This window comes from Megachile rotundata, chromosome 3 (assembly GCF_050947335.1).
Source record: "Megachile rotundata isolate GNS110a chromosome 3, iyMegRotu1, whole genome shotgun sequence".
NCBI classification, from domain to species: Eukaryota; Metazoa; Arthropoda; class Insecta; order Hymenoptera; family Megachilidae; genus Megachile; species Megachile rotundata.
Genome location: NC_134985.1, coordinates 7,685,459 through 7,708,996, shown reverse-complemented (window position 1 = coordinate 7,708,996; position 23,538 = coordinate 7,685,459). Strand labels below are relative to the sequence as shown.

At 29.1% G+C, this 23,538-nt stretch overlaps 3 protein-coding genes across 7 annotated transcripts in view; 2 read left to right on the top strand and 1 right to left on the bottom strand.

Annotated features, from left to right (window-relative positions):
- Positions 1-1,746: 1,746 nt before the first annotated feature.
- On the top strand, positions 1,747-3,680 carry Nthl1 (Nth-like DNA glycosylase 1). 3 transcript variants are annotated; one of them, XM_012288608.2, is made up of 3 exons: positions 1,747-1,941; positions 2,121-3,032; positions 3,192-3,680. In XM_012288608.2, exons 2-3 carry the CDS (start codon positions 2,397-2,399, stop codon positions 3,594-3,596), a joined length of 1,041 nt encoding a protein of 346 aa, XP_012143998.1. In that variant the 5' UTR covers positions 1,747-1,941; positions 2,121-2,396; the 3' UTR covers positions 3,597-3,680. The 3 variants fall into 3 exon arrangements, with proteins under 3 accessions (XP_012143998.1, XP_012143999.1, XP_076385937.1); XM_012288609.2 differs by lacking the exon at positions 1,747-1,941 and having other exon boundaries at positions 1,998-2,184; positions 2,349-3,032; XM_076529822.1 differs by lacking the exon at positions 1,747-1,941 and having other exon boundaries at positions 1,998-3,032.
- On the bottom strand, positions 3,597-5,185 carry vito (nucleolar protein viriato). 2 transcript variants are annotated; one of them, XM_003704757.3, is made up of 4 exons: positions 4,982-5,185; positions 4,385-4,571; positions 4,217-4,322; positions 3,597-4,158 (listed from the first exon to the last, which is right to left on the bottom strand). In XM_003704757.3, the coding sequence occupies exons 2-4, from the start codon at positions 4,492-4,494 to the stop codon at positions 3,670-3,672; spliced, it is 705 nt and encodes a 234-aa protein (XP_003704805.2). In that variant the 5' UTR covers positions 4,495-4,571; positions 4,982-5,185; the 3' UTR covers positions 3,597-3,669. The 2 variants fall into 2 exon arrangements, with proteins under 2 accessions (XP_003704805.2, XP_012144001.1); XM_012288611.2 differs by lacking the exon at positions 4,982-5,185 and adding an exon at positions 4,738-4,867.
- A 149-nt stretch (positions 5,186-5,334) lies between these two features.
- The window catches only part of Agps (alkyldihydroxyacetonephosphate synthase), a 47,043-nt gene continuing 28,839 nt past the window's right edge, over positions 5,335-23,538 (top strand). The window contains exons 1-2 of one of the 2 annotated variants that reach the window (XM_076529788.1): positions 5,335-5,721; positions 6,303-6,392. In XM_076529788.1, coding sequence (XP_076385903.1) covers positions 6,359-6,392 — 34 coding nt within the window. In that variant the 5' untranslated portion in view covers positions 5,335-5,721; positions 6,303-6,358. The remainder of the gene's footprint in view (positions 5,722-6,302; positions 6,393-23,538) is intronic. The other variant, XM_003704753.3, reaches the window with a different exon arrangement.

Sequence of the window (23,538 nt, the reverse complement as noted above, 5' to 3'; positions counted from 1 at the left end):
GCGATTTGACAATCAGTGCGCGTGCCCTATAACAAGTCTCACGAGACAACACGAGGGTTATAGACATACTGCACATACAACCCTGCCCACTACTTTTACTTGAGCCTTATTAGTAGATGTGACTACCTCAATCAATAATACGCTATAACTCCAAAGTAGGTGTCAATTAGGGTATGCCACTTCCACTTAACCGATCAGCTTCATATACCTTTCAGAGAACTTCTTATCGAGCACAGTACATAATGGAGTACAGTATTACAGTTCCCTATGTAGATAAAGACCTCGCTATAGCTTTCAGATAACGCATGTATTTTTCATTCTCAGTATTTTGTGAAATTATAGATGATAGTGAGGTATAAATAAATATTCTATCTGTATTATTCGCATTATTTATAAAATATATAATATATTTAAACCGTTATATTTTACATGTTTTCTCTGAACTTTTTGTTAAATAAAGAAAAACGGGTAATTTAATTCGTATTCATTTTGCGCTCTACTTGGTTCTATTATAAGAACGTAAATCTTTTATTTGTAAAACCTTACATTCACGCAGCATTAGTCCTATTCCATTGTAACAAATATCCTTTTCCCGTTTCCTTGTTAAATAATCGTTATATATCGATTTAATTTTATTTTATATCAGCACTTCTGAAAAACAGCTAGTATAAAATTTTAAGTCAGTAGGATCAAAATAGAAATAATCATTTTTATCCCTTTTTTTACCGATTTTAATCAATATAGTTTATAGTGAAATTTTATACGTGCAAACGTCTCCAACTAATTTTCAAATGCATTTTTTTTCAATTCCTACACAATTTTGTTATTGTTGATTCTTATCATATTTTGAGTCACAGAATCTTTGTGGTCTCGTTTGTATCATAAATTTTGGACCACTCGAGATAATTAACCAGTTGAAGGTGTGGTGAAAAAAGATTGCATGAAAAGTATTACGATGTTACAGTATCGCAGGCGTCAATGCAAGCTTTATCAGTAACCTTCTTATCGTTTAAAAATAGCCTGACATGTGTTCTTCAACTTAATAATAGTACAGTATAGTAAGATATGATATAACGCATTATTTTAAAAAATAATGTTATTGCTATATTAGATCATAGAATTATACATACGCATTCGCCGCGGAAAATATGTTAACTAGCTTCAAAATACTTAAAATTAAAACCTTTTTTAGAAGTAGACCAAACTACTCGAACCTTTTTAGTATTTTAGTTATTTTAGTAATTTTGAAAAAATTGCAATTGTTAAAAATCGCTAAAAAAATAGCGAACGTCTATTTCAAACCTTTTTTTTACCCAAGCATATAACGAAATGTTGAAATATACTTTTTACAGATTTAAATAAGGTATATATATGCTAAAGATTTTATCGAAATTGGTTAATGCACTTAAGAGCTATGAACAAGTAAAACGCATGAAAATTGTACTTTTTCGATTAAGAACACGACTAATTATCTACATATATAGATACATGTACGCTTTTTCCTACCTGAGTAGTTTAAAAAATTTTACTTCGAAAAAAATTATTTTGAACAAATTTTAACTATAAGAGATTGAACATTCTTATTCTCAGTAAATGCTTTTGTATGCTTTTCTAAAAATACTGATATCAGTTTTTAATATATTATGAATTTTCACATATATTTAAACGTTTATTAAAGGTGAATGGACGGTTTTGTAGTATTTTTTTTTAATACTCTTCATCCATTTCAACTTACACACGGAGAAAGATAAAATTTTTATGATTTGGTTATGAGTTCACGATAACGATTTTTTTATTGTCCTATTGCGATTTAGTATAAGATTTCCAGATTATAGACTTGTAACGAAAGAAATTTCAATGTGTTGTTTTAGGCAGCCAGAAGTTTGTTTAGTCGTAGGTTATTCATTTATTGCAATTCTAAGGAAATTGTGTATGTAAAATGTAAGTCCAAATAACCACAATCGAAAATATTTAACAGTATTATTACAAGTGCTGATAATATGTAGCTTTACTTAATAATATATAATTTTACTTTTATAATTTCATTGTTTTATGATGAAAATATCCGCAAATAAAAATATTCTCCGTCCGGACTCATGTTTTCAAAAATTTCAATTCAGCTCGTTTGGTGATCCATAGTCTATGGTATTCCCTCGTAAACTACAAAATATGAAGACAGGATAGGTATAACACTCTTTGACATGAAGTTATGAATATACGAATACGCACATGCGCGAATCGTTCAAAACCTGAACTTTTAAATTGTTGCTTTGAAAAAGCGGGAGAGGTTACGTTTTTTTCAAATCATATTATTGATTGTGTAAATTATATGAATTTTTTCATTGCAGAGAATTTTGTTAATATATCGTAATAATAATAAATTAATAATAATAATAATGAGTAAAAAATTAAAGCTTGATCTTTTGAAAACGCCAAGATCTTTACGATCTGGAAATAAAGCTACTATTACAGATTCGTCATCTACATCATCAAAGTATTTTGATAATGAAAATACATTGCCAAAGAAAATAGAGAAGAAAAAGCGGTCTCCTATAAAAATAGAATATGAAGACACAGAAAATGTTGACATACAAAGTAATGACATCAAACTGGAAGATGTAAAACATGAAATTATTAAAAAGGAAAATACACAGGAAGTTGACGTACAAAGTAATGACATCAAACTGGAAGATGTAAAACATGAAATTATTAAAAAGGAAAGTACACAGGAAGAAAATATTTGGATGCCACAAAATTGGGAAATTGTTTTGAATAATGTCAAAGAAATGCGAAAACACAGAACTGCACCTGTAGATGAAATGGGTTGTCATAAGTGCGCTGATCCTAAAGCTTCTGCTAAAGTTATTAGATTTCAATCGTTAGTAGCACTGATGCTTAGTAGCCAAACCAAAGATCAAGTTACTCATGCAGCCATGCAGAGATTGAATGCTTATGGCTGTACTCCAGAAATGCTAAGAGATACTCCTGATGATGTTCTTGGGAAATTGATATATCCAGTTGGATTTTGGAAGGTATAATTTAATTATCATAGAAATAATTATTATTATATAATTGTTGTACATGGTATATACCATATTTTAAACTATTAATAAAGTACCAATAACAATAGTCTATTCTATTAGGCCAATGTTAAAAGAATATTATTGAATTTAAAAAATTATATTTTTCAGAGAAAAGTAATATATATTAAAAAAACAGCAGGTATTTTAATTGATAAATACGATAGTGATATTCCTAGAACATTAAAGGAATTGTGTGAGTTACCTGGGGTTGGACCAAAAATGAGTCATATTTGTATGCAAATAGCATGGGGTGAAGTTTCTGGCATTGGCGTGGATACACACGTACATCGTATTTGTAATAGAATGGGTTGGGTTAAAAAACCAACAAAGACACCAGAACAAACAAGAACTGCAGTAGAAGAATGGCTACCAAAAAATCTTTGGAGCGAGGTAAATCATCTACTTGTAGGATTTGGCCAAGAAATTTGCTTACCAAGATTTCCTAAATGTAATGAGTGTCTGAATAGAAATATATGTCCATTTAGTACAAAAAATAAAATAAAAGACACGTAATTTATGCAAATTGTTTATTACAAACTGTATTTATTTATATTTACAATATTTGAAAAACACAATTAAAAAATGTTTATTGCTTTAGTTTGTTTTTAAGTTTCCCACTATGTTTTCGAACTTTTTCCTTTTGTTTCTGTTTCCTCATACTTTCTTTTTTATTTTTCCGTCGTTCTACTTGTTGTTTTCGTTTGAAAGCTTTACTCTTTTTTACCTGTTGCAGTGTAGCTTTTTTGATTGCTTTTTTTAAGTCTTTTCCACTTGTAATTAACTTATTTTCAATAGGTTCCTCTGATTTTGTGGCTTTTTTCTTTTCATTTAAAGACATTCCCACAATCTCTTCATTGTATTCAGAATTATTATCACTTTCTTCTTTCTCATTATCTTCTTCTACAACATTACCTTTATTTTCACCAATTAATGTACTATTTTCTGTTAAATCTTCAACATTTAATTCCAGAATACTAATAGTATGTCCCTCTGTTTCATACTCATGTTGAGATAATAATTGTTGAATTTCAGGAATGTCACGACTCGATACCAAGTTTTTATAATATTCTTGTACCTACGAAAACAATATATTCTATTATTACTGCAAATATGAAAATGTTTTGCACACTTACTCCCTGTTTAATTTTTTTTCGTTCTTCCTTTAATTGTTGCTTCAATTTTTCTTGAGCTTTTTGCTTTCGTTCTAATTTTCTTTTGCGAAATCCTTTCAGAAAATCTCTATATTCAAAATGATGTATTGTTTATAATGTTCATAGTTTTGTTAGTTTTAATATAATTACCTTCTTTTTTTTTCATCAAATACAAGTGTAATCTTCCTCCGTTTTTTTGGTTGACTAGGCACTCTATTTACATTGAGTAATTTCGGTTGTGCTTTTACTTGATACATCATGTGTATACGTTCAGGTTATGTTACACCAAATGTGTATTCAGGTTATGTTATACCAAATTTTCAATAGTTCAAATTTTCTGTGGAAATAAACATAATGTAGTTAATGTGCATAAAAATTTAGAAACATTGATTGCTTTTGGCTTTATTGCTAATTAAAGTTTGTTATTTCACTAATTCAAAAAGGTCGTTATTAGATAACAGCCAAAGTAGTTATTTAAAATTTTAGATATGAAAGATATTTACAGTTGTTATCGTTCACTTGCAGTTAATTTGTAACAAAGGAGTCATTCAGGTTTTCTAACATTATGTTTATATTAATACTACAAAAAGAAATTTTTTCAAGCTATTCACATATGTATATATTTTGTAGATATTTTCATTATAAATTGACAATTTGAATAATAATACATTATATATATAAAATACATGAAATTTAGCATTTGTAACTTTTTGTGTTGAAATAGTGCTTCAATGATTTCTAACATACCGTCATATTTTCTCATTGAATACTACATGATACTGATATGTTCAGTATTTAATTTCCATATTTTGCATCTGACCATAATATGCTACTAATCATGGAGAAATGGAATTCATATGTAATGTATGCGATACGTAACCTATTATTTAATTAGTCTGAAATATTACAAATACGTTCTGTTAACGTTTGAATAAATAACCTATACTTTTCATAATCACATCGATCCAATGATACTTAAGTAAACATATGATAAATTTTACGATTCCTCGTATGAAATGTTTGATTGCGCATGCGTAAGAAATCTTTCATGGAAAGAATCCCTCAATTTGGGCAAGCAGAGTAACAATATCATAGAACATGTGTGAAGAACGGTAAACGTAGTGTGCCGGCTAGTTGCTAGTAGATGAAGAACGGGTCGCTATTTACAACGAGAATGTATCGGCTATAAGCGATTGGTTCCTTTCACGAGGAAATCCGTCGGTAGGCGGGTAGTCGTAGAGCGGGGGCTCTATTGATTTAAATTTGGTTTGCCGGTGCGCGTGTCAATAGTCAACACAGTGCCGCGAAGAGCGCGCGCTCAAGCATCTATATACGCTTTACTGGACGTGTTTTGTGCGGATCGAAAGGTTAGGCCCTTTGCGGTGCACTTAATAGGATATGTCGACTAATCCGAAAAATGGAACAAATGAGGATGCGGAGAATTTAAATGGACCCATCTGTGTCCAGAGTGTTATACCAAAAGAAAGGTCAGTTTTGTGCCGGCGATTTCTGGTTTACGTCAGTTTCTATGGAATCTTTAATATGTCAGTAACAATATCGCGAAAAGTGTCCACGAGAGCAAGAACCTTTGTTAAATTATTTGTAGCCACGCCTTGAGGCGAGTGCTAGCTGACTCATCGGCAGATGTTACGAATCTAAAGCATCCCTTGTGTTGTTCAAGCGTGAAAGAGAAAGAGAAATCGATCGATATAATATTTTTTCTCTGAATGACAATTATGATTTTTCATACGAATAGTATTACTTGTTTGTGTAATAAATTATGAGAACATCGAGACGATTAATTTCTCTTAATACTTTTTCCTGTCAATTTATATTTCGTACACGAAATTGATTCATTCACCGGGTACTTGTTATCTAGGAAGAAATGCTGCCTTTACTGATTGGTTACTTGGTCAGTCACGTGGCGCGAAAAATGCGCGCGGGATGTATTACAAATATCTAGATGTACACATTTTCGTTTTCGATATTCTCAATTAATATTGCTAATTTTTTAAAGTGGTGATGCTATGCGATAAATAATCATATGTATCTTTCTAAATCTTTAAAGGCAAGAACTATTAAAGTGGGATGGCTGGGGATACAAGGATTCAGAATTTCGCGTAAATGAGAAAGAAATCATCGAATTTACTGGCAACAGGTAAGTTATGTACCATCGTTATCTATTTATAATTCATATTTTAGAAATAAAATACTGGTTCTTTATTAAATAAATTATTACAAATTAATAATAGTTATTAATTATTATTAATTTAAACTTGAGTAGCAAAATTGTTTATATTAGGTTTTGAAAAAATATTTGATTTTATTCTTAATTGTTAGCTATTTCTTAAGTATATAATGGTTCTTGTTATTGGTATACTAGTGGCAGTTTCAGTAAAAAGTGACAGTTGTCCGAATTAAATATAAAATGTATAATTTCGTTTTTAAATGTAATTTTTATTATTTATTATTATTATTATTATTATTATTATTTGAGTGCAATTTTGTAGTATAATTCTTAATTCTCCGTTTCATTATATTACAAATATATTATTTAAAATAATATATTATGCAATTTTTTAGTTTTGTCGGTTGCAAATAAATATCATATTTCACTGTTATTAAAATTATCGAAAATATTTTTTACCCAATTATTTTTTTTATATTTATATAATTCTGCAAATTGACAGTATTGTATAACTTTTTTTAAAGATAATTTTTGTAATAAAAAGCAATATATATTATTATTTTATTATTATTGCCGTTGCAGAGAGTTTAAAAATGTATTGTTTTATGAAATTAAAAAATAATATAACGGAAGGTTAAATAAATGTTTTAATATGCTTTTGGTTACATTAAATATGTATAACTTAACTTTAAAAAAATTTACAATACTATTTTACAGTTATCTAATTTTTATTGTTTTGTTTTTACCATTTTATTCTTATTAATTATTTTCTGTTCTGTAAATATGCATTATGAACTACTGAAAAAATTGCAGCTCCATTGCTATCAATTAATTAAAAAATTCGTCTTCATAATCTTAATAATGAATTCAATTGATGTTCAATCAATTCATTTCTGCACTCCACAGCTTTTAATTCTTGAACCGCAAAATATTTTTGTTCTTTTTATAAGATCGGTTCATTAGCATTCCCCGTCCATTTTCAATGATATTTATATTCGCGGAACGTGCCAGTCATTTTAAAATTTGAATGTTATGACCCCAAAGCCATGTCGTGCAGTTACATTGCAATGAATAGGGGCATGGTTCTGTTAAGACAAGATATGAATGATATATTACCATGTTCTTGAAGATAAGGGAGTAACTGCAATTCATAAAGTGTTTGATATTCTTTGCTACTCATCCTTGCAAGTGGGAGTATTTCGGACGCACTGAAACTTTCTCATACTACGTTACCATAACGTTGAAAAATATTTCGTCGCTTCGGAAGCTTCAGAAAATCATTAATTCAAATTGAAGGTGCTTTTTCCGACACATAACTTTCGAGGAAAAGCGAAATCGATCAAAAACTTTTTGACGTCAATGTCATTAACTTATCGGAACAATTAGTTTTACTGTAACGAGTGACTTACGCGTTGATACATTATTAAACAAAAGTACCTACATTATTGAATTTTCCTTAATTTAATTTGCAACTCTACGTAAGAAAGATTATGTGGTGGTATTTAATCAAGAAGAAGTGATCTTGACCTTTTTTTATAGCAAAATAGATATTCCCACAATTTTTATTTTTGCAGTTTATTGAATTTCTGCAAAATTTTTTGTTCTATCAGTGGAAGTAAAGATTATAAACATTATATCGAACAGCGTGAGGCAACGTTGCGCGCGAAAGTTAAGTACAGTTTCTTTAACATCTCGAAACATCATTTTTAGTCCCCATTTAGATAAAGGATTCAATTTAAAGATAAAATGTGGTGATACTTTGAAATACCTTCAAAATTATCTCTACCTTATTACTACAATTTGTTCATAATTTTTAATGTTGTAAAATTAATTTTAGTCAAAACAATAGTTTTATTATAATAAACAACTGTTGTTACATAAAGTAAAAGAAAATGCAATCTAATTGGAGATAAAAATTCTAAAGTGCATTTTCATGTAAGTAGTAAAAAATTGCATATTTTATATGGTAGTATTTTTTTACTAAATTGAAAATATTCTTAATTGCACATATGCATTACAAGATATTTTAGTTTGAATAAAATCCTTGTTATCGATGTCCACAATTAATCGGTGTAGCGTCGAATTACGTGGTGTTAATGCTGTGATATATGCAACTTGTTTCAGTGAATTCGAAACACTCTTGAGTGCGAAGTTGAATAGTGAAGAATATTAGTCCATTTAGTGTCGATCGAAAGCAGGAAAAATGAAAAAATCAGTTTTCTTTTATATTTGCAAATAAGAATCATCTCTTCATAGTTTCGATGTAGAATATGAAGTATAACGTACAAGCACTATATTTTCAATTACTTATAACAAAATTACTAATATCAAAATGCAAAAGAAGATGACATTTATACGTAATATAAAGCATAAGCACTACATTTTAAATTGTTTATGACAAAATTACTAATATCAAAATGCAAAAGAAGATGCCATTTATACGTAAGGTGAAGTGGGGTAAGTGCAGACTGATTTTTGTAAAGTTGGTATTTAAACGTAAGTATTTTCAATCTGCTATGTAAATACTTAATGCTGTCGATATTGAATGCTTTGCATAATTACTATTATTTAATTAACACATTGCAAGCGGGAGACTGTGATCACAGTCCGAAAAAGAACGAACGTTGAAAGCGGGAGACTGTAATCTCAGTTGCGCAATAAACTGCAATAAACTATATACTTTCTGTGGCTCCAAAACTAATTGTATTATGTCTAGCAATTTATTGTTTTCTACAACTCCTTTGAAGGAACGCGCTTTACTTTATCCTATTTTTGCTTTGAACGCTACCATACAATAATTAAATACTAATTATCAGTAAAATGTACATTTTTTATTTTTACGAAAGTCACGAATAAAATTATATGTAATGAATTAGTCAATCTTTTATTTATAAAATTAAGTTCCTTCATATCAATAACATTCGTAAATTATCAAATTGAGTGGCACGCGAAAAACCTGGATTTGCCCGCTACACATCCAAATACTTAGAAAACCATGCCCGCATGCAAAGTGTTAATATTAACTAGGACCTCAGTTTTCCTTGTACATTTTGCTTTTGATAGGAAATTGTTTAAAATGTTAACTACTCTGCACTTTCCCCGAAAATGTAAGAGCGTAACTTGAAGTTAAATACTTTGAAACTTTGTTTCATGTGCAATGGAGCAAGAGCAGAATTATTAACAAATCTGCTATAAAATGCTTTTTACTGCATTATGCAAGTACTCTATACTGCAAACAAGTACTCTTAGCTGAAATATAAGAGGGAATATAGTGAAACAAAACATGGAAACAATCATACTAAATGGAGAAATTTCGCTCATATTGTAATAAAAATAGCCTGTATACGCACTTGCCCCGTTTACGAACTTACCCGACTTCACCTTAATATAAAACATAAGCACTACATTTTCAATTATTTATAACAAAATTACTACTATCAAAATGCAAAGGAAAATGCCATTGCATTCACAGCGATATATCGTCATTCAGCACTAAAAGAATTAACCAGTTAACTGTGGCGATCTTTTTGCAAAGCGCGCACCAGTGTGTGTCGCGATAATCAAGCGACGGCGAGTTAGCTCTCAAGAATTTATGAATCCATGTCAAATCATTTACACATTTTATTTGTTTATTTCATTTCGTATTGACCTCTAAACATTTTAAACATATTACAATTTATGAATATAATTTAGTTTTCGCCAAAATTACAATTTAAATATCAAATTGTAACAAAAATTTTACGCATGACGGATATAGTCGTCATGACACAAAATTCTGCCACATTTCCATGACGGATATAGTCGTCAAACACACTTAACTGGTTAAGTAGTTTTAGAATTATGTTTGCTCCCTTTTTTTCAACAACATGATGAAATGTATAATTTGAATTTCGACAGGAAACCTTAAAGATAGTAAAAAGAATTTTTTTTCCATTAGGAAAAAAGTCAGATGACATTGCTGAAATCTAAAAATATGACTGAAATATAATTCTAAATATAAGTACTATTGAAAATGTATGGGAAATTTTGTCACCCAAATATATGTATAAATAGAAACGTAAAATGCAAGGTGCCTCAATAAAATGTACTCATACTTTAACTGACTATTAATTTAACTTTAATTAATTTTATTATGCAGTATCTTAGATGTGTCGATAGAAAGTTTGTAAGGGATGAGGAAAGAGGTCATTTGTTACTTAGCTATCCCTTTATGCAAAGTATCATGGTTTTTGAGATATAGACTACTTTGTTCATTTTGCTTATTACCGGATATTTCTGAAGTAAACGATTGCAGAAAGTTTATTATGATTATTATAAACTCCTTTGTATATTTTCTGATCTTTAGAATGTGTTTTATTTAAATCATCCAAGAAAATATTTCTGAATGTGATTCTAGATATTTGGTAAGCGAATGAAGCTGCTTGCATACTGTGCCTTGTAATTAAAGTAAATTTTCAATAGCTCTTTTCTTAGAAACAGCTAGTTCCTATCAAATTAAAATGTTTTTAAAAACTTTGTTTTGTCCTGATATAAATTTGGCGTTTATAATAATCATAATAAACTTTCTACAATCGTTTACTTCGAAGATGTCCGGTAATAAGCGAAATTAACAAAGTGGGCAATATCTCAAAAACCATGATACTGTACATAAAGGTATAGCTAAATATGTTCTAAATGACCTTTTTTTATCATTCCTTGCAAATTTTCTATCGACTTATCTAACACTCTGTACATTTAACTTTGATCGAAATGTATTTATAGATCTAATAGAATAAACGAGCAGAAGCTAATGAGTTACTGAATAGGTTAGCATTTTCCGTAAATTGTTTACACACGCGTACGTGTTCGCAAATATTATATGAGTATATTTTTTTAGGACACTCTGTACTTGATGGTTCAAGAATTAAAAGCCACCATTATTAGAGCGCCAGAGGAAATTGAATAAAATTGAATTGAAGGCGTTATTAGGAGCATGAAAATTCGAATTTCATAGTTAATTGTTCATATTAAAGGAACCAGTAATTACTCGAAACTATTTTAGTTTTGATTAGTTACTAAATAAACTGATTTTTAAAGCGAACTTATACTTTTGTCAAACCTATCGGAAAATAGAATTTTCCATGGAAAAAGCAGTAATTTACTGTGTAGGTAAAAATTGCAAGATCGTTCCTTTAGTATATTTTCTTATATTTTTATATAATACTACAATAAAAGCAGTAGTATTATTAAAATAAAGTAGCTAGGCATGAAGTTCATTTTGTCCAGTATTTAAGGTGAAACATATGAACTTTTTTCTTAACACTTTAAATTTCGTAGGACAATTTTAGATAATAAACGTTATCTTGTGAATATTATATTATATTAATCCTTTTAATATCGAATGTTTTTGGATGAACAACTTTTTCTATTTCTTATTGACAATAAAAATCTGAATGAGATTATGTATTTTATAAAATTAGTTTTATTGAAAAATGTATTTGTGGTTTTTGTGAATTGCAGTATTTAAGTCTAAGAATTGAATAACAATATTATTATTAACAATATTCGCAAAATACAATTGGCACTCTCTTTATTTTTTCAATTTTGCAAATTATGAAGTAATTGAATTTTTGTAAGGTAGGAGCTTTTTATAATGCGCGTGCATTAATAAGAATTATCGAGTCTGTCAATAATTCTTTAACTGTCAATCAGAATAGAATAATTATTTAAGGGTTCGTAATGATAAATATAATGGTAATATATGTCCTCGTAAATAATGGAAGTACACATTTAATTGGCACGTGCGCCAACTTTCCTTTCGGTGTCGAAGGACAAGAAAATAAAATTACGAATAACACAATTGCTATTTCCTTTTACACTATTACACAAGTATAAAGAAGATAGTGCTATAAGAAAATGTTTTGCAATGTTTGTGTGTACAATAAATTGTCACTATTTTTTATGGAAAATGTTATTTGCAGACTGGACAAAAATATAAGTTCACTTCTACAAAAACTATTAATTCAGTCATTAATTTTACCAGAAACTATTTTTAATATCCAATTACTATAGTTTATTATAGAATTTAGAAACAATTTGTCGAGTTTATTATTTTCTGTATAGGCGACCCGAGTACTCATGGAGCAACGTTATTGATCAATTTTGTTTCATCGAAATTATATCACCTTATTCTTTGATTATAGTTTCTTTTAAGTTGCTTATCACGGTATTTGTTAAGTAATGTACCATTAAGGTATTATTTGATAACATTAATTCCTTGTCTTAAAAGACTTCAGCACTTACGTTTGTCAGAACTAATTTTATTTATTACTATAATGTTAAAGCAGATAAAATAGTCGAAATGTTAAACATTTGGATGTTAGTTTACAAATTGTAGTTGAAAGTAAATAAATTTATCCATAAATTGCATTACATTGTGTATTATTCGAAAAGAGATATCAGTTTCTTGAAAGATGTAAAAGATATGAAAATTATACAGAGTTTTGCTATACAGGAAGCCCACGTATATGGATGGATTCTTCATAAGAAATAAGATGAAAATATAGAATCTTTTTTTATATTTTAATATTATAATGTAATTCTATATTCTAATTTTACATTCTAATATTATAGTTTTTGGTTCCATCTGTAAGCAAAAATATTTACAGCAGAAATTTTGTTAACTCATTAATGGACAATGTGAACTAGATAATAAATTATACTGAAATTATATTATCAGTCTAGATCATGACACTACTGAAATACTAATATAATGTCGTAGATGATAGATTCAGCCGAAGATGTGATAAGAAATATATACACGCGTAAATCAAAATATCATGAAGATTATTTAGTGACAATACATTTTAGGAATAACAATAATTATGTTTAGTAATTTGTTACACTAAATGTCTATTAAATTAACAAAGAAATGATTATAGATTAGTATTATTAAATTTCGGAATAAATAAAATTTCTTATGTGCCGAAACAAATATGTACAACAATTTTTAAAATCAATTTTTTTGAAAATGAAGCCACAAACAATTATAGTACAATTCTGTCCTATTTTCTCATAAGAAAATTTACTTTTGCACGGTTCTATCATATATGACATATACATATCATTTAAGAAACATAATATTATATTAACTAGTGATATATTAAATAAAACTTCGGCTATTATTTTTCTACTTGAAAAGGACAAAATAGCAGAAGATTTAGAGGGGCAACCATATAAACTAAACATGTCATTTAGCACGGACTATATTTAAATTTTTAATTTTACATTTACTATGAAGTTGTCTGATGATTGTATGGTAATTTAAACAGTTTTCTAATTTCATTTTGCTGTCTAGATTTTTTGGACCAAAAATTAAGTATCTCCTTAAGTATAAATGTTTAATAAATATGCAATAAAATAATTGTTTCACTTATTACGTTTTTTGAGGCAACTATTTTTAAAGTTTCTTCTCATTATGAGATATCTTTTCTTCTTAACCAGTTAACTGTGGCGATCTTCTTGCAAAGCGCGCACCAGTGTGTGTCGCGATAATCAAGCGATGACGAGTTAGCTCTCAAGAATTTATGAATCCATTTCAAATCATTTACACTTTTTATTTGTTTATTTCATTTCGTGTTGACCTTTAAACATTTTAAACATATTACAATTTACGAATGTAATTTAGTTTTCGCCAAAATTACAATTTAAATATCAAATTGTAACAAAATTTTACGCATGACGGATATAGTCGTCATAACACAAAATTCTGCCACATCTCCATGGCGGATATAGTCGTCAAACATACTTAACTGGTTAAAACATTACCTGTCATATTGACATCTAATGAAAACAGAATTTACACTTCGTTTATAAAATATTAACAGGAGAATGGATATATAATTTTTTAATGTTTTTTACATTTGCTCTTTTTCTCCGTCACTGTAACGAGAACTGAAATATCGCTCTTTTCTTCCTACTTTCTCAGTACTATTACATGGTAATAGTTTTTTGTAAAGCAGTTGAAAGCTAGTTTTTGTTTAACTTTCAACGTGCTAAAGTTAAAAAATTATATCACAACAATATTATAAATAATACTTGAAATGGTATTTGTAGTTGTCTTTTGTAAAAGTAAAAATGTAGGGGAAAATAATTGTAATGATAAAATAATTTTAAGAAAAAAAATACGCCGACTTCGAAATGCACTAAAAAGTATAAAATAATTTCTATTTCCTAATGAAGTAATTTCTATTTCATTCAATCATACAATTACGTAATAGATATGAATGAAACCTATTTACTCGTTAGGTAGTATATGTATTAAATACATTTCAACCTTTTCGGAGGCGGCGCAAAATTAAAAGATTTTCTTGAACATATCAACCTTTGGACAGCCGAACATAGGCAAAGCTTGTATAGCTATTTTTTTGTCTATACATATAACTCGACAGCACGCCGCGAAGTAGGTGTTAGTTCACCGGTGAATGTCGGCATTCACATAGTCGCTTGGTGTATGTCCGAAATATTTGCTAAATACCCTTATTTCTGACTTACACCGGTAAATGTCGACATTCACCATGCACTAATGGTGAATGTTGAATATGTCGGAGATTTATATTTTCTTCTCTGTAATTCAGTCGCTATAAAACGTCACAAGGGTGACGTAACTTTTTCGCCTTTCTTTCTGAGAGGAGAGACCAAGAATTTAAAACACATAGTATATTCTAAGCATACGTGTTCTTCCTCCGTGGCCTATTCTGGCGTGAGTTTCATATAGTATACTGAACAATTTTTCATTGGTAACATAATACTGTATATTCGTTTCCCCTGATTTTAATTGTACAATTAATTTCCTTTCATCATTAATTTTTAAAACGTCAAAACGTTTTAATCGTCTGTAATCCAAAGGTGTGTTGCACTTAGTTTTAGTAGAAACCACTTCAGAAAGTATTTTAGAGTACTTTTCTTGAGAAAAATAAAAACAGTTGTCTTCTCGTTTACCCGCAATTAATGCATGTAACTTTTCAAGAAAAAGATCACGATTTACTGCAGTATCCATTCAGTATAAATTACGGTATTGGAAAAAAAAATTAAGAAAACGTTGCTCGCATTATCAAAGCTTGCATAAGATTGACAAAGCTGACTGACTCCCAGCAGAACACAGGATTTGGCGGGAGAGAGCCAGTCGCTTCTTTGTCGGCTCCTCTCTTTTGGACCTCCACCAGAGCCTATCCGTGATTGTCGACATACACCGGTGAGGGTCCGAATGTACAAGAATGTAATAAATTATTCGGTCTTTTACCGACGTATTCGGTATATGTCGACATTCACCGGTGAATGTCGCGTATTTAGCATGATCAAATAACAATTAAAAATCACAAACTTTATTCTTTTATCAGTAGATGGTTTGTGTAAGAACTAAAACGTGAGAATGCATTCACCTATAAATATCAATACTAAACCTATCGGCGTATGATTTGAAATTAGAAATAAAATAGAGAACTAATAAAAAATACGATGAAACATAAATTAATGTACAGATTAGTTCGTTATCTCGATAAAAATCAATGCATATTTCAAGAAAAGAATTTTAATAAATTTTGTAACTTAATACTTTACGGTATCGCTGGGGTATGAAACAATTCCAGCTAATGTAGCTTCAATTTTAATCATTTTATATCTTTAAAATCTGAATAAATACTCTTTTGAAACCCCGGTATTTTTACTATTTTGTTCCTCAAACTATTACATCTCAAGAGTGTTCAGCTAAAAAACTCTTTACATTAAAATCGGATTTTGAATTTTTTGTAAAAACTGCTATTTATTCAATTTTATGTCTTTCAATTTTTTTTTCATATTCAACATTTACAGTTACTGAAATCAACTGTGAAATATGTTAAAACAACTTTCAATAGTTATTTATAATTTTTTTCAAGTTAAATTATGGGGTGGTTTCTTTGTAAAAAACATTTTTAGCGTCTGAAGTCTTAAACGTCTGAGTGTTATTCTGAAAAGTGTGACTGTTAAGGGTTAAAAAGAAAATAAATAACCCGTTTGGTTTAATGTTATGTCATCTATTAAATCCACATCGTTTTTAATCTATGAATATTTGAAGCTAGAAACAGTTGAATATTAATTTACATTTACACTAGTGTATAACTTCTTCTATTTGACAACCTAGAAATATATATTGTTTTTTGTTATAAATTAAAAATTATTGGATCTACGTTGATGAAAATAAACAATTATAGTATTTTACGTTGTAACAAGTTTAATTGTTCATAGAGAAGATTTTATTGAAGTAATATAATTAGAAAATGGTTTGCACGATTTTGCTTCAAGAACGGCAATTTTTATCGTTTTAATCTCGATTTGAAACTTTATCCATTTCCGCTGATAATCGATTACAAGTCTTAAATTCAGAGAATCACTATCAAACAGCATACAATGACTATTATTGAATTAATTGTATTTATTGTTTGGTACAAATATTTAATTTTTTATTATATTTTTAAGAATATTAAACATGATATATAAATTTTTTAAAGTAGTGCAATGTATTAATTAGAAAATATGCTGGTTTATCAGATATTTGAATATTTCCGTAGAAATATCATTTTGGATGATTTGCGTAGTAGGCTTTTACCAAAATATTATGTAATTTTGAAAAAACCATGTCTTTAACTTCAGATATTAATACCATGTAAGTTTCATATATAACTGCGTAAAAAATTCACATACTCTAAATTATAATTACATATAATTTATATATTATTTTAATGTTATAATAATAAGATATGTAATTATACATGTAATTATAATTTTATAATTATAGAATTACAGTTATAATGTAACCATAATTTGAAGAATAATAATTTTTATGCTGTTCTTTACTTTTCTCTATTTTTCCCCTAGCATGAAACAAATTCATTGTAATAATACTCAGAACCTATATTCATGCTTACAAGTTCAACAACGAACAATGTGAAGTGAGAAAATAGAAACTCTAACGTTTTATCTATTATTTTGGAACGAGGATACTATGCAAATAGTTGTCATTTTCATAATATCGACTTCTTCAAAAGTATATGAACCATTATCAGCTGTGAGTGTGTAGGTCAGTTAACATATTCATGAGTAACATATCCATTTATAGTATTAAATGGCCGTGGAAGTAAATTACAAATATTTCCTTCGTCCTTTTCATGGCAAAATATTAAAGCCAATAACATGCAAGTAGCGTCTATTGTTCTGATTCAGGCTGTTTGCGTATCTTTTAGGTATAGGTTTCTTTCCAGATATTTTTTATTCACATCAAGATAAATAATCATTTTGTTAAGTCAGAAAATAATTTTTTGTATATATTAGGGGTACCAGAAAGTATTCAAAATTTCTTCATTGACTTTAAAGGTTTTCAATTAAAAAGCGAAGGACTTTTTTTAACCAGTTAAGTGTGTTTGACGACTATATCTGTCATGGAGATGTGGCAGAATTTTATGTCATGACGACTATATCCGTCATGCGTAAAATTTTGTTACAATTTGATATTTAAATTGTAATTTTGGCGAAGACTAAATTATATTCGTAAATTGTAATATGTTTAAAATGTTTAGAGGTCAACACGAAATGAAATAAACAAATAAAAAGTGTAAATGATTTGAGATGGATTCATAAATTCTTGAGAGTTAACTCGTCATCGCTTGATTATCGCGACACATACTGGTGCGCTCTTTGCAAAAAGATCACCACAGTTAACTGGTTAAGAAGGGAATTGAACTATTGCCTTTACGCTGGCAACAAGCGTTAGAAAATGATGGAAATTATTTTGTTGGTTAGCATTTAAAATTTCTTTAGTAAATAAATGTTTTCCGGCAACAAACAAAATTTTGATTACTTTTCGGTACCCCTAATACAAAGAATATTTGTTCATATGGTGTTTAATACGAAGATACCTCTTCTAATATGAAACCCTAGCTTATCTCCGTTACAAAGTCTTTAAAAGTCGTAAATAAGCTGTTTTATTTTGCAATTAACCATGTTTGTGTATTTTATTCGCACATTGATTTTTAGCTCATTTTAACATTTTAATAATCACTCTAGTAATAATCACAAATTAATAGTAACAACACTTAATAATCACATACTCGTGAAACATGTTGAAAGTTTTAGAGTGATTCGAATAAATTAAAAATATCTTAAAAATGCTAATACTGCTAATTTTAGAATCGTTTTCATAGATACCGTTTATAGTGTATGTAATGGCGTTTATGGTTCACTAGTTGCATATCATTAAATAACGTAAATAGAACCTTGAAGCTAATAATTATTGGTTCTGAATATGGGATTTCTGTTAATTGTTGTTATAAGGTCTTGCCGAACAATGAATTAATCCGGAAACTCATTTTTCTTGTATTCTATTACAAATTGACTGCACGAAATCTGTTTCCTTAGCAACGCAATCTTTGTGGAGTCATCAATAACATTTTCTTATACTTATCCGTAAGCCCACAAAAACTACAGCGATGAAGAAATAAATCCCGCGTATACAATTCATGAAAGAAACATTAAAAAAATTAATTTTAGAAGTAATAATTTTGTAATAAAAATCTATACTTTTCCCTATGTAGTTGCATAATTTTCATTTTTATTTGATTATGAAAGAAGCGAATCTTTTTTTGTTATGCTTTTCAGTGGGGTGCAAACGAATTTAACATTATATTTTATAATAACAATATAGTACTTTTGAAAGGTGCATCGAATTTTAATAAAAGTGTTCTTAATTGGGATTTATGATTCCTTAAAGAAATGCGACCCATATTAGGTGACTATCTTAATATTGCCCTACTGATGATTAAAACAGTATACATGGCTATTGTTTATATTATATTTTATATTATTGATACAACTAAATCAATAGTTTTGCACGTATACCTTTTCTAGTTAAAATATTTATCGGTTTTGAGTAACTTATATACATAATATTTTCGAAATGGAATAATCAAAAAATGGATGAATCAATATTGAAAAATAAGTAAAAAATATAGAATAATATTTTTTCATATATAGCGTTATTATCAAGAAAATTGAATTTGGACATTTTCTAAGTATTTGTAAAAATGTTTGCTCACGGTGTAGAAAATGATAAAATCAATAAATTGTTTCTTAAGCCTATATTAAACAAACATTTTAGATCGATAAATATACTATTAATATCGCTAAAATAGATTTATTACTTTATATTATTTTATTAGGTTTGTTACTTATGTGTTCTTATCATCGACTAAATTCATCGTACTAAACATTAGTGTCTACGTCAATAATCTTACGAAAAATCACTGATAACGAATTTTAATAGTATTAATGATTAGATTTATTTGTTTAATAACATTCATTAATTCTTAAAATAATGAAAAGTTGTTACATCTATTATTTTATGTGCCGTGACCAAATTTTTTTTATTAATACTTCGAAACTGTTCAATCTCAATTTTTTCGAAAATGAAGTGACATATAAAAAAATTGTATTCTACATTTTGCCTTCTTTTATCATGTAAATTCATCCTCTTTATACCGCTATTTCAAAAACACCCTGTACACAGTATTAGTTTGCTAAATAATCATCGCTATCCCTATCAGTTGTTGGAACTGTCCTCATAGAATCAGACTTCCGTGTTACGTATCTAAAATAAACGAACATCGAGGATAAAGCACACTCGGAATTTCATAGAAATAGATCTTTTACCCCCTTGATAGGTGACCAGTTTTACCTAGATCATGTTCACCAAATGGTGTGTTTAGACCCGTCGTTCTTGACCGGTGTTCCACGAAATTATTAGACGCCTGTTCATGTATCGTATTAAAATTGGTTCAACACTTGTGATTACCACGTCACACCCATATATGGGTATTGCTTAAATTTCCATATATGAATTGCATTAAAATTCGTTTCACTTTCCTTCTATATTCAGAATTTGTTCACTTACTTGATAATACTCGTATCAACTGGAACAGTGAATAATAAATATAATAAAATATGTTCACCATACTTTCACTTAATATTTTATTTTAAAGTATGGTGAACATATTTTGTAAGTTTCGTTAAAAATAAAAATACTACTCAATAAAATTTTCAATTGCTTCAATGTTTACATGTTAAAATAGTTTCACAACTTTTTTAAATAGTTATCGTGCTTAATTTTGTTGGGAATACAATCTTTTTATTTCTTTTTACTGTTATACAATCTGTAATAATTTTCAGGCAATAATGTTTATGTGAATTTTCATTATTTTATATATGAGATGAAGTGGGGTAAGTGTCGATATCGAATGCTTTGCACAATTACTACTATTCAATTAATATTAACTAGGATCTTAATTTTCCTTGTACATTTTGATTTTGACAGGAAATTGTTTAAAATATCAACTACTCTGCACTTTCCCCGAAAATGTAAGAGCGTAACTTGAAGTTAAATACTTTGAAACTTTATTTCATGTGCAATGGGGCGAGAGCAGAATTATTAACAAATCTGCTATGAAATGCTTTTTACTGCATTATGCAAGTACTCTATACTGCAAACAAGTACTCTTAGCTGAAATATAAAAGGGGATATCGTGAAACAAAACAAGGAAACAAACATACTAAATGGAGAATTTCGCTCATAACACGTCACTCAATAAGTCTCCGGTCTGACACATATATGGCAATACTGGTGACGGACCCACGTTATTTTCGATTAATACTAACCTTCAAACAGTACGTGTCAAAATTTCAGGGTATTCTGACCAATAGTTTAGAAGTTACAGTCATTTTAGTACCCCCAGTTTCGTAATTTTGAAGACAATGGATAGAAAGGAATTTCGTGTGTTGATTAAACACTGTTTTTTAATCGGAAAAAATACTGTTGAAGCCAAAAAGTGACTTCATAAGCATTATAGGGACTCTGCACCAGGGAAATCAACTTTCGTTGACTGGTATGCTCAATTTAAACGCGGTCATACAAGCGCCGATGATGCTGAACGCTCTGGTTGCCCAAAATCAGCAGTCGTTCCGGAAAACATAAAAAATGCCCACAAAATAGTTTTAAAGGGCCGTAAACTTAAGTTGTGTGAGATAGCTGATGCCTTGAAGATATCAGAAGGTAGTGTCTTCACAATTTTGCATGAAAATTTGGGCATGTGCAAATTGTTTTCAAAATGGGTGCCGCGTTTGCTGTTTCACGAAGGCAATGCGCCGTGTCACAAGTCGATGAACACGATGGTTCAATTGAATGAATTACATTTTGAATTGTTTCCCCACACACCGTCCTCCCCAGATTTGGACCCCAGCGACTACTGGCTCTTTGCAGATATGAAAAAAATGCTCCAGGGAAAGAAATTTGGCTCAAATAAAGAAGTGATTGCGGAAACTGAAGCTTATTTTGGGGGCAAAGACAAATCGATTAATATAAAGGGAATTGAAAAGTTAGAGGTGCGTTGGAATCAATGTATCACACTGGAAGGAATGTATATTGATGATTAAAGTGGAATTTCTAAAAAAAATTTGTTTTTCTTAGTTAGACCAGAGACTTATTGAGTGACGTGTTATTGTAATAAAAATAGTCTGTATACGCACTTGCCCCGTTTACGAAATTACCTCACTTCACTTTACATGATTATTATTATCATGTATATCATTTATACATGACCTTAGTGATTTTAACCTGTCGAACATTTTGTTACCAGCATCATTAGTAATAAATCGATTGAATCCAAAGTTTCTAAGTTTGAAATTTTTCATTTCAATTAGCAATTCTTGATTGGAAATTTGTAAAATGAACGGATAAACAATTGAAGATCAATAGTGTACATAACTAAAAGTGTTTTGTATCTTCAGAAAGGTTAAAAATCAATTGTTTAAAGTAACAAATGATGTCCAATGTATGGAAACCAATATTGAAACAGCATTAAATTTAACTTACATTGCTCATGTAGTATTACAAAGCTTGAATACGTTTTCCAGTAACTGTCCTTTGCTTTTGAGGTATGTTTACTTTTAATTCATGTATGCACCCAGTAATTCACTTACATAACGCGTATATGTGACGGATCTGTTAAAAAACACAGTAATGTCGTGTCAAGTGAAATCATGTGCTATTACAATGAAATTCTGCTAAAGGTTTTTATAATTAGTCGACGCATAAAAAGAGTATCATTTACATATAGTTTATTTTATAATTTTTTGTCCACTTTACAATCCGGGTCATAATCGTTTGGCGAGATGTATGTGGTTTTACGTGAGAGTAGTACGAATTAAAATCACGTCGTGATGTTCACATCAAGTTTTTAAAGGACGAGGTATGCGTGCATCCTTGGTCTTTTCACGTATCTTTCAATACATACCGACCCAGGAAAATATGGCATTGGCTATCTGTTCATTTATCTGCCGATCATATCTGCATGAGAAAACATTTCAATTTTTGATTATATCTTGAAAATGAAGTCGTTGATTGAAAAATGGTACAGTAATTTTCGATTTAGAAAAATTGATAGTCGTAAATACTAACTTTAATCGAAATTTAATTAAGAGTTTAAGTGAGGGTTTTAAAAAAATGGAAGAGGAAAGTGTTTTTGTATATATTAGTGGCAATAGCATATATATTAATTTTATTTGCATTATTTCTCGAGAAATGTAGGCGATCTTCAATTGAGTGCTGCATATTTTTTCAAGTCAAACCAAGGTAAAGAACAAAAATAATACTTTGAACATTTCGTGTTACCTGTACTTATTGATATTTCTTATTGATATGTTTACAATTCGTGCTCAATGTGACGTACATTAGCCAGAATACACTTTTGTTCTTTATGTAATATATTTTTCGTGACTTCTGCCATTATTGTTTGCAATAACGATGTACAGGTGTCTGTTATTTCTCGTTTTAAATTATTTACATTGGAGTGTATATGAAACGACATTTTTGGTAGAAACCCATAAAAAAATCCAGCAGAGATAAATCTGGACATCTCATTGGACATTTCACAGATTCGTATGTTCCAATCCAATTGTTTGTGAACATGTTAATTTTTAAAGTAATAATACCATATGACTATTATTTATATATATATTTTTCAATTTTTCACTGTTTTAAATAATCAGTACAAAA